The 12,356-nt window shown below is 39.2% G+C and overlaps 1 protein-coding gene across 3 annotated transcripts in view; it reads right to left on the bottom strand.

Moving 5' to 3' along the window:
* Window positions 1–12,356, bottom strand: part of GMDS (GDP-mannose 4,6-dehydratase) — a 409,857-nt gene that overhangs the window by 71,930 nt on the left and 325,571 nt on the right. For all 3 annotated transcript variants that reach the window (XM_080579299.1, XM_080579297.1, XM_080579298.1), the window contains 2 exons: window positions 9,045–9,163; window positions 4–100 (listed from right to left, as the gene is read on the bottom strand). In XM_080579299.1, the coding sequence (XP_080435425.1) occupies window positions 4–100; window positions 9,045–9,163 (216 nt within the window). The remainder of the gene's footprint in view (window positions 1–3; window positions 101–9,044; window positions 9,164–12,356) is intronic.

Below are 12,356 nucleotides of genomic sequence, written 5' to 3'. Positions count from 1 at the left end.
TACCACTTCAGTTGGCCTGTAGTACTTGTGATTGACTGTCACATGAATCTTGCCAGTCTCTTTGCATCGCCCTACTTCATTTTCATTCTTCCCTTCCCACCTGTAAAGAAGATAAACATTTAATCAACCCATAATTACTTTAGTGCTCTGATCTTACCAACATTTGGCCTGCTTTCATTTACTTGAGGCTGGTGTCAATTCTCCCTGCAGGACAGTATAAACTCATTAGCTATAGGAACAAAGGCAGAGTTCAGACTTGAATGGAGCAACAATGGCTTTTGAAGTCTCTTTGTTTTGGTTTTTGATTCAGTGGAAGGTCTAAAATACAGGACTTCCAAATTAAACACATAATGTGAGGGGAAAATAAAACATCCCGATTTCAGAATGTTTCATGTATCTTCAGATAAATATGACAGTGAGCCTTTTCATTTGTGGATTGGTTCAAAGTTGCTTAAAACGGTTCTTAAAATATTTTTAATTCTTGTATTTTAGCCAATAGTTTCAGGAACACTTTAATCTGTTAATTTTATGGAAGTGAAGCTCTGTTTGAATAGCATTAAGCTGCATAATCTAATTTGTGCTTAACTAGGAAAAACAAAACAAAAACGGCTCTTGAATTTTCAGTCCTAGCTTGACATGGCGCTTCACATACATGTACTGTAAACAATACTCACTACCTGCGAGCTTACAGTCAGCTCCTTTGTCTAAATTAGTTTCATATGTGTTGAACAGCCTGCAATTTGCTGTAATTTATGTGATCTGGTTCTGCCCTGGACTACTTGCTTAGCAACTGTCCTGGTCAAAAATTTTGGGCTCAGTATGGCAGCTGAACAGGCACAGTTTGATGGGTGAGTGGCTCTGCCTTTGGAAAGGGCAGACTGCAGACAGGAACCCTGAGGACAATGCTCCCTCTCAGAACAAATGTTTCGGATGAAACATTTGGGAACATACATTGATGTCGCAAAACTAATTCACCGAACGTACAAAATCCAGAGTTATGATTGAAACCCTATCTGCTCCTTGCTTTTTGCCTCTGAGTATATCATGGGGCTCTGAACCAGCTTGGCACAAAAACATGGTGATGAAATCCTTTACTTTTTTGTGTTCAAGTAAAATCTATGTAATTTAAATCAGCACTGTGATTTAGACTATTTCGCCTCAGTCATCAGCAATGAAAGAAAACTGCCCCTTGCCTCCCACTTACTAATTGTACTGCCAGTTCTTGGGATTTTGCCACAGATTTGATTTTTCTTTGCTCCCCTGCCCTCCCCCCCAGGCTCCTAGAAGAATTTAATTCTTTGACAATTTCAGCCTTCGTTTTTGGGTTTCTAGCCCCAAGGGCTATGGAGGAAAATTTGAAAATGTGACCTCTGTGTACCCATGAAGGTTAAAACACCAAAAAGCAGAAGGAAATACCAAATATGTATTATTACTAGTTTTTAAATCCCATTTTTTTTTTTAAGCAAAACTCATGACTTTTGGATGACTAGCAAAGCCTGTAGGATGCTTGATACTGGGAACACTTTACATTGAAATAATTTCCAACAGATAATAGCCATGGTGAAGTCAGCTGTAGATAGTCATGACATGATGCTAAAGATGATTTATAACTTAAATTTTCTTCCTTTCTCTTTCACAGTTGCTCTGTTTGAAGCTTGCACTGTAAAGTTTCCATTCAGAAGCCAAAACTAACATTAGTCCCTCCCTTTAAAGGGCAGAGGGTAAAAATGTGCAGGACTCAAATGAGCTTAATAGAAAACTAACCGTCACCAGTAAAACAACAGGAAGTGCTTAGATCAGGAGACGTCAGTTGTTGTTGGAGGTCACTGAACAGAGAACCCCATTTAACACCCAACAGTCTCCAGAAGGCTCGACCCAGCCAGTAAAGACTCACTTAATGTCACTATCGAAGTTATATAACAATAGAAATAACTTAAGAAGAAAGCTCCACCCGTTCTGTTCAGCCCGGCAATGTGAAAAGTTCACAAGGAAAAAAGTAATTCTCATTGTGAACAAAGCAGAACTTGATAGCAGCACTTTTAATTATTCCTGGCACCTCCGCGCTCTCAGCTGGGGACACCATAGTGCCGATAAAAGGGATTGTGCTGGGGCCAACCCGACACCAGGAGCAAGGCATCCAATTAGCTAACCAACTCCCTCTCCCCTCTTCTTTTAACAACAAAGAAGGGGAAAAAATCCCACCAAAAACACCAACAAACCCCTTAATTTGTAGTCAAACTGCAGTCAGAATTGTTTACTGGAGAATGTAAGGCCAGACTATCCTGAAGCATGAGCGTGGTCAAAGAGGCATGGGGAATCCTCACGTTGTTGTGGTTTTAGATATCTCCAGCCACAAGGACTTCTGGGTTTTCTGCTTCCTACGGCCCAAGTGGGCAAGAAAACAGCCTTGTATACCTTGGGGAAAATGCAATGGGACCCTGGCTAAAGAAAGTTTGGCTAATTGGGGCTGGGCTAAATTCAAGGAGGATGGCGTAGTGTAGGCTTTTGACCAAACGCTCGTCCTGGAGCCTGCAGGCAATGGGCCTCTACATTGGCCACATGCCAGACTGCTCTGTACCTACAGGAAGATGCGTGAGACCATGCTCCCTGCTACTGCCAAGGGAGCTTGATGCCTTCTGCATCCACGCTGCCACAGTGAGCACCTCACTGTTGGAGACGGGTACTCTGGGATTGCTTAGGACAAAAAGCAGTGCCAGCTCCAGTAGATACCACTACTATTACCGGCCTCAGAAGTTTCCATAGATCTAAGAAATTCATATTTCAAATACACGCACAAGTTCACTTGTGTAAAAGGTTCTTCAGTTCTTCACCTCAAGAACTCTCTAGAGGAATGAAATGCATTTACTTCAAAGCTAATTTCATATCTGCAAATCACTACTGTTTTAATACTTATTACCAGCTGTAATGAATGCTCCTTTTCCTCTTTGACTCTGGAGATGTCAATTATTTTCCATTTCCTACAACTATCCCGTAAGACAGCAAGCTTCAAGCTATGAAAACATCAACAGGTACAGAGGACTTTCTGAGGACGAAGAGCTGGGGCACTCGGTGGGATATGAGGAGGGTAGGGAGTGACCTGGGGGAGCCAGGTTAATCAGCGGGTGGCAGGAATAGCACTGCAAAGGACCAAAAGGTCCAAATGGCTGGGACTGAATAGCAAACAAGGCAAAGTGTGTGCATTTTTGAGGTGGCCACGAAATCAACTGCAAATGAAACCTTTCAAAAAGCACAGATATGCAACTCACGTGTGCATCTCATCCTCTCACTTAATCTTTACAGAGAGGCACAACTAAGAGCATTTTACAAAGTATTCAGAATCATTAGCAGCTAAAGACTCCCAGCCTCTATATGGGAAAAAAAAAAAAAAGAACAAAAAACCACAACTATCACACCTTAAAAATCAAATATATGCCAATATAAAATATTTTTATATTTGAAACCAAACAATAAATTGCTTAAAAATGACTTCTTAGGAAAGTTTTGCTCATTCTCCATAGCTAATGTCGATACTATTTGTGTGGGCTTTGCATATTTGTGACCTGATGGCCAATATACATGATTACAGAGCAGTTCATCTGTCCTGTTGCTTTATAAACAGCAAAACTGACACCATACAACAGACCGCTGATGTCCCTTACAAATAATCTCTTGTAGAGAAATTTTCAATATGACTCTCTGGAAGTTCCTTTGCTACCAACTCAAGTTCTGATGCGACAAAGCATTGAAGGGCACAGGGATTGCTTAACTGCTATCTCGTGCTTAGATCTAAGAACAAGTATGCTACCATACAGGGACGTACTTAAACATTTGCTCTAATGCTCTCATGATTCTGGTCCTCAGTGGTTGTTCGCTCAAGAAACACAGTTAAAACATTGGTATTAAATTCCCAGCATTGCCAAGCTCAAGTTTCAAAAACCTAAATTGTGAATCCCCACGTTCTGAATCTTTGGGAAAGAATACTTGCTACGTGGCCTATTTTTTGGTTTCTTTTTTTTTTTTTTTCAGTGTGTTGGAAATCTTTTAAAGTTCTTCCCCCTTTGCTGGAAAATGTGAAAGTTGGCGATAACGCTTCATTTTAACAAGGTTTTTGTTCACAAGATTTTTTTTCTCCAAGTAATTAATGCTTCTGTGAAAATCAAAAGGTTCTGGAAAGAAAAGATTTAGTTTCAAGTAAGTTACATTACTGTCAGTTTGCAAGAAAAATATATTAATAAGATCTAGAAATGAAGCTTTGAAATTTTCAGAATGTTTTTCCCTTCGGAATGGCATTAAAAATATTTTAACATTATTCTTTCTTTAATAGGACTTTTGAACAGAAACAAAACATTACAGCTGACCTGAAATCAGATATTTTTCCAAACTGCATTTGTGAGAATTAATTTCATCCCATTTGGGGGAAAAAATATGGAATATGAAACATCACGCTTAATTTTCACCCTGCCTTCATACAGGAGAAATTCTCGTACCTCACGATGTACAAAATCAGATATAAAATTCTTAGTCTTCAAACTTGAGTTCTGAAACAGTTATTAGATCTGACAAAGATAAAAGCTTAAATCAATAAGAAAGTAAAAGTGTCGTCTCAGATACTAAGAGTTAATTCTCTGGCTGAATTGGGTTAAATGCCTCCTGAAAACAGAGAGTTAACAATGAGAGGAGCGAAAAAAAGGGTCCAGTCTCAAGTGAGGGCTTTGCCTTGTGCATTCTTCACTGGCCTGGCTGGGCTGCTTTCCCCAGTCACTCGTCCAAATATCTCTAATTTACTTATAAGATTCTCTTCCCTTCCTCCTCATTTGAATGCTTCTGATTTTCCTGAGCTGTTAAATACAATGCACAGCACCACCAGACAGCAATGTTTGGTGGGCAAAAGCCAGACCTGAGTGCAGCAGCTGTTTAGATGATGACTTTTTGATGATGATGATTACTTACAAAAGTCCTTCAAATCTCACGTGTTTCTGTGACCCTGACTTCCATTTTAAGGTAGAAAGAAAAAAAGAAACAAAAACTTATTTTCTGTCAGTTCAACCTTCACTGTCACTGAAGAGGCTACTGCTTTAGTTCTGCTAATATTTCACCCCATTAGACCTTACAGCTTATCTGCAAACTTCTCCTTTTTGGGGTGATCTTTTTTTTAGAAGACCAACTGGCATGCTAGTTAAGATAAAATTTGAGTGTACAGCCAAATGACTGGAGTAAAATATTCATTTTTCCCAAATTAATTCTGATCCTGGAAGCAATGAATATTTCTGTAACAAATGTGCATGTATTTTTATTTTAATAAAAAACACAATAAATCTTTCCAGTGCTAGAACTTTTTTTTTTTTTTTGACATTGCAGACAGCAGTCTTTGTAGCACTCTGCAAAGAACTCTGAGTGCTGTAGTGGTTTCGGGCTATCTTCGCAATCCTGTTCTAATTTAATAAGATTAATGACAGAAAATTAGTCAAGACAAGCGTTTGCCTGTTTCGTTTACCCTGCTGTAGTTCAAATTATAGGCGGGAAGTGTTTCCCCCAAGTACTACTTAATTAGTAATAAGTAGCAGGGAAAGTAAAAGAAAAAAAAAAGTGTAATCCTTACAGGGGGAAGATATTTGTAGCTCTGAGGCTTTCCTGTTAGTACAAAGGGCTGGATTTGAATGATTCAGAGGATTATATAAATATAATTTCAAATTTCTCCCTCGAAAAAGAAGTGTTAGAGGGAAAAACGTACAGCGTACAGAAACCTCTGTGTACACTTCACAGTCAATTTCAGAGGGGAATCAGTCAGTCTTATTGCAGCTGTACATTTCATTACTTACAAAAATGTAGTAAAGTTTCTCTGTCTTTCATTTTGGCAAGAAGATATAGTCCTGACATGTGCTAATGACTGGCTTTGACAGAGTATTATGTTATCTTTTTGGAAAGACTTTTTAGGCTGCCCTGGAAGTTCAGCTGAAGAAGTTAATGTGAATTGTTTGGAAGAAAAAAGAAAAAAAAAATTAAAAAAATATATTTTTACTTGGTCGGTGGGGCAATCAGGATTGCTTTTCTTCCCATTTTCTACTGCAATATCAAGATGTGACAGCTAAGATGCTGTTATATTTGCAACATTTCCTGCTAAAGCACAAAGTAGGGTTGGTAAGTCCCTGCACACGTTCCCAGTGTTTGCAGTTGTGTTATGAGCTCTGTCAATTGCTGCTTGCCCTTACATCTTTTCTGGGCATTTTCTCCATCATTCTGTTGATTTTGAAAGGTGTATTGTATTGCCATACTGGGAAGCTGTGCCATCACTTACAAAAGTGGAAAAAACTGCTGGAAATTTCCCAGATAAATTTTTGGGATTACCAAAGTTCTTAACGCCTGCAAAAAAAAGTAACAACCCCAAAACAACACATCCAAACTTTCAGGATGGGAGATAGAAGGAAAGCAGCCATTCTTGCATGAACTCATTTAGCAACTCTGGTGCAATGTCCTTAGGTGCCTCGTCATAAATTGTAAAGAAACAGATCAATGGGACTCCCCAGTGGGGTCCCACAACACTAAAGGGGAGGATTTTGCTGCCAGGCTACTCCCTGAAGAAGATATATCCAAACGGGAGGAGGTGGGAGTAGAAAGCCCTTGGGGATTTCAAGGAATGTGAAAGGTTACCAGCTGCCCAGCCAAGACGACAGTGAGGGTAAGGAGAGTGTGTAAAGCATGGGCTAGGCTGACATCTACAAAAATTATGGAGGTTCTTAACAAAACTTTCCAAATCCTTAAAAATGTTCTACATCTAACGCAATTTGAAAGATGACTGATGGCTATAGGATGGTAGTAGGTCAGTTGTGACACTACCCCCATCCACAGAGCAGGGGAAATAAACAGCCTAAAGTGTCACCTCAGCTGTACAAATACGTACAGCTATTTACACAACACCCATAAATGGCTTAAGAAGTTAATAACATATTCACAGTGAAGAAAAATTTCAAAAAAACCATGATGATTACCAGCCTAAGCCCTGTTTCTGAAGCGGTTTGGAGACTCAGGCTCCTAAAAATCCATGTCACTAGATGTCATGCGAATTCTTACACAATTTTTGAAAATTACTTTTTTTAATTAAAAAAAACGTGAATATGCCTTTGCACACAGAGAATACCTGCCCTACCTCATCAGCGGGAGTAATACTGTAAAGTTTCCCCAAAAGTGAAACTTGAGTGATTGATTCAGTACAAACACTGAATGCACTAATCGCCACCATGAATGATACACAGTCCACCACATGAAAACATATACGAGTAAAAAAAATTTAAAAAGAGACAAAAAAAATTGTGTATTTGGACCAACTAAATCTAAAATAAGCATTTAGGATCCTATCTATAACCAAAGCTATTCATAAGTACTTCCACTTGTATTTGAGTAATTGTTGTTCTTTTATTTTGGTTTTCTCAAGAGTTTAATTTACTTTCTGAAAAATACATGCTGATTTGTAAGCCTTGGGACACACTGAGATTTCTTTGGCAAATACCAGAGCAGGGAGCTTAATTTTAAGCTAACAGTTAAATGTATTGGTGTCAAAAGAAACTGCAGTGACGAGAACATCTGCAAAAAAAGGCATTCAGCTAGGCACTGACCTATACATCTTGGTTTCTAATTTTATGTAATCAAAGAAAAAAAAACCACACCACAAACTACCACCAACAAATACTCGTTCTTCCTTTTGCAAACAACACTGGACAGGCAAAAAAGTTCTTGATATCACAAGAATTCTTATTTATATGGAACAAGTGCATCCACAGCATATCAATTTCAATGCTTATTAGGAAGAATTAGCTTATAAACATAAGAAGCAAAAATACAGAAAAAGGGGAAGAGCTCCTGCTCCCTCCCTTTTGCCCTGTCCTACCTCACTACTGTTAAGGCATATGGGACAATGAGTGATCATAAAGGGACATCTCACAGTGAAGAGATGTTAAAAATATGGAGAGAAACTTATTCCCAAAATTGAACATTTGGGCTAGAAGTTCTATTTATATAGTCTCTCTCTCCCTCTATAATTTTTTTTTCTGGAAGTTGATGCCAAAAATTGAAACCAGACTAAAAACTCATTGAGGAGAAAATGTTATTACCTCCCCAGCCACCCACTGGCTGTTCAAATAATATTGTATATATCTGTGCACTTCTGCATATTTATTGAATTTGTTAAGTTTTTGTTCCCAAGTAAAACTTATTGGCCCTGTCAAAAGTTCACCAGCTGCACTAGTGACTTTGATGGCCTGAGGAACAGCCCTGGCGCTAGCGTCATGGAAGAGCCTGTGGCTTTCCTCTCCCTTTTCCAGCTGAGATCGGTATGTTGATGCATGGGGCCCAGAGAAGATACAGAAGGAGGGAAATTGAAAAAATAATAAACAATAAAAATATAAATTACGGAAAGCGCTCACTAAGCCATCCTGGTTTTATTATATGGCCTTGAGAAGGAATTCTGTATTTTCAATCAAACTATGTGGAATATGCATTGTAAACATTCTGCACCCACTGCTCAACATTTTTATGGCTTGGTAGGAGAAGAGCTAGCAGGAATGCAGAGTGAGTTGCTATATAATCCTTGTGGAATGGCTGATGGGCTGTCATGTGGAAAGAACAGGGTTGGCAGGTGTCATTTCTTGAGACTGCAGAGGATGGGAACAGAACTGCAGGGATATCTGGGATCTGGGGGCACAAAATGGAGAACTGGGTAGAAAACTCCATTTGCAGCAGGGTAATGAAAAGCACCCTGTTACTAACATCTTTGAACAGGCATCTGCCCCCAATAAGGGGAACGAATGGGAGAACAGCAAATGAAGATTTGGAATCAGAAATGAAGATGTACCCTCCTACAACTTTCCCTTACGGTCAACACTGGACATATCCACCGTGGCAATCGTTTATGTCCTAAAACTCTCATGCTACAGAGCAGGAAGTAAGGGCAAAAAAATAGAGGAGTATAGAGAAATAATGTTTCGTGACACAGCAAACGCAAAAGGCTAGAAGTGTTCAAGCTGTGGCTACTGCCTCATGTTCATACTTACACAATGGTTTTCCCAATGTGCTTAAATGACTTCTCCACAAATTCACGGACGCTGTGGACCTCCCCAGTGGCTATGACAAAGTCCTCTGGCTCATCCGTTTGCAGCATCAGCCACATGGCCTGCGGGAAGACAAACAAAGTCAGATTCAGTGCATATGTAAGTGGCCTCTCTGGTACATGATATTATATTGCTGCATTTTAGATTTGGAGATAACACATACACACACACCCCTAGCTAGGGAAGTTAGCACTTTCCTAACATGGTGGCTATTAACCAGTTCAGTGCAACTTTGACAAGAGTTCAATTATTGCTTATTATGGAAAACAATGCTGTATTTGATATTCAATTTGTTTCACAGCAGGGATTTCTGCAGGGGAGACTTCAATATGTTTACTTTTGAACACTGAGACTTGGTCTAGCGCTCAAAAGCATGGATTCACTTACTTAAAACACTGCATGAATTGACATAGATATGGGGAAGAGAACGATATTTTGTAAGGTTTCCATCCAGAGCACTATTGTCTGTTTGTCATAGAATGATGGCAAACACTAAATCATGAAAATATAGGTCTTTTTGTTTTTTTCTTCTGTCATGTTTGTTTTGGCTAAATAGGGATTTTAATTATGAATATGTAATTTAAAAAGTAACTAAGAATAGTTAACAGTGTATTTGACCAAATTAATCTATTTTTCCTGTTGAATATGCACTGAATATTATGTATTACAGCACTGCAGCAGAAACCTTTTCTTTTGACACAAGAACACAGAAAATACTGATAGAAAAGTGAAACAACCATTAACATTTCTCTTTCAGAGAACCATTTGGGCAGCAGTGACAAAGATCACAACAGGTTTTGAAGCACAACTTCATGGGACTACCAACATTTTCGCATTTCAGGGGGGCACACTTACTTCCCACAGCAGTATCTTTCAGAGTCCCTTCCCACAAACACAGTGACAGATGAGCACAATTATTTAGGTGACCAGCTAAATCAACAAGAAAGCAGGAAAGCAGATGGAAAGAGAGGTGCACAAAGACACATGTGACTTGTCTGAGGTATCATGGCAGGTACATTTCAGTTTTCTGATGCCTAAGACACTGCTCTAGCCACTAGAATACTGCCTAGGAGCTATAGGTGGACAGAATAATTATTACTTTAGATCAATCAAAATGATGTAAACACTTCATTTCCTTTAGAAAGGAAAAGGGAATACCTGTACAGTATGATCCTCATTTAATAAATAACCAGAAAAGGAAAACAAAATAATTCAACTTTCTCTCCATATGGTAAAAAGGACTGTCATCTTCTCACAGTGTAATCCACAGCACTATTTGCATTGACCTTTTCACATCAGCCTTAAAGAAAACAACTTTAGTAGGTCCCTTGATGGTAGTGGATACTCTGCAAATCAGATTAATAAAAGCTTTGGGACAGCTCAGTTTCTCTTGGTACATACCACCTGAAATACTCAATCCCCACCCCCACCCCCCTTCTTAATAAATCAGTGTCCAGCATAGCAAGGCAATGCATTCTGCTTAAATGGTTCTATTTGCAAGTCATTTTTCTTCCCGGTTATTATTTTATGCATCTTCCAAAGTTTTGACAAGATTTTATTAACATGTTCCTTTTGAACCTTTTTGCTTCTTGAACGTGCATGGCAAGCTGGGTTTTAGGCAACTGCTGTGTAAGTCCTTGACATTAATTGTGCTTTAGGGATACGACCTGCTGGGCAGGACAATGGCAGCAACTTTATTTTTCCTTTCCAGGGTTGAACATCCTAGCCAATGACGCAGAAATATCCAACTGGCTGATGAAACTCCTCTTGTGGGGAGGAGATGTCTTAACTCGTATCTCTTGTATTAGCTTTCTTGGAATGCTGGCATTTCCCTGCTGATTTGAGAGGTCGCGGTAAATTGCCGAAGCCTGTTTCTTCATGACTGGACAAACTTGCAGGATTCTCAGTGGTAACAACCTCACGGGAAGGTAAAATTTTAAATAAGTAATTGATAGTTCTGGTTCTCCTAGCCTAATCCCTTATTTCACAGACCATTTTACATTAAGCAGCCCTGAAAACAACAAGCCTCCTCGCATGCAAAGGCACTTTTTGAGTGAAAAAGGATTTCCAGGATTAGACAACCAGTCAGTTAGTCAGTCAACAATTATAGTGGTTCTCCTCCTGACTTCAGTGGATATTTGCTGTACATAATGAATCCGAGGTCTGCTCCCGTTTTTGTTGGAATTGCATGCAGCACAGCTGGCAGAGATGTAACAACCAAACCTCATTTATTGGCAAAAATTCCCCCTGCCTCAAATGCTACGTAGGTTGACCTTGTATGCTATATTAGCACAAGGATCTGCTATTCACTACGCACTTCTGTAAAGTAGTATTAATATGCCTAAGTAAAATCAGGATCAGACTTATGATATTTTTTTGCCATCCTTCCACTTTTAAACACCTCAATATTGGGACTCATTGACACAATCTTAGTGCAGGCTCTTACGCTGAGACTTTCTACAAGCCAGTGAGTATTTCAAATATTTCTACATTGATTTTGTCTATTGATATAAAAGTGTCAGAACTTCGTCCTTCTTTACTTTAAAACATGTATTACATTGAAGACAACAGCTACAAAATACTAACAAAACCCCAGCCTCTAACAATTGGCCCCACCAGGTTTTACACGTTTGGATGTACCGACTCTTGTCTACCATTTCAAACAGCAAGCAATCGCTGTTCTAGAAATACAACTTTAACTACAGTAAATCTCTAGAGAACCAACTTAGCAACAGCCAAACAGTGCAGATACAGTTGCTAAAAGCAATTTTTGCCTCAACTCCTACCAGGAAAGAATGTTTAGATTAATGATTACTTGAGAATCTATCGCTGCTGGTTCTTTTATTTTTTCTGGCATTCACGATTGTTGGAACTTACAATTATCTCAATCAAATCAGGTATGAACAAAATCAACATGCTTAAAATTACAAACAAAGTAAGCGATAGTTGTGTTTTGCTTTGAGGAAGGTGACCAAACGCTCTCGCTTTGAATGGGTCTGCATGAACAGCCCGTAAAAGAATGCAAAGGCAAGCCAGAGGACAGAAAATTTTTGACCACACTCCACTTTCGGATCTTCATTTCCACAGGTAGAGCCTGTGGAACCAATGTGAAATCTGTGCACGCGGTAGCTACACGCTTTCCCTACAGTAAGTGCCAGGAATGTGCTTCCCCCACATCAGACTAATAAAGGCCCTTGACCTATCAATTCCTAGGCATTTCCTCCAAGAGTTCATATTGTACCAGTCTTCAGGCTG

This window comes from Anser brachyrhynchus (assembly GCF_964034855.1).
Source record: "Anser brachyrhynchus genome assembly, chromosome: 2".
Taxonomy (NCBI): domain Eukaryota; kingdom Metazoa; phylum Chordata; class Aves; order Anseriformes; family Anatidae; genus Anser; species Anser brachyrhynchus.
The sequence above is the reverse complement of the archived record's forward strand: the minus strand, read 5'-3'. Positions and strand labels throughout refer to the sequence as shown.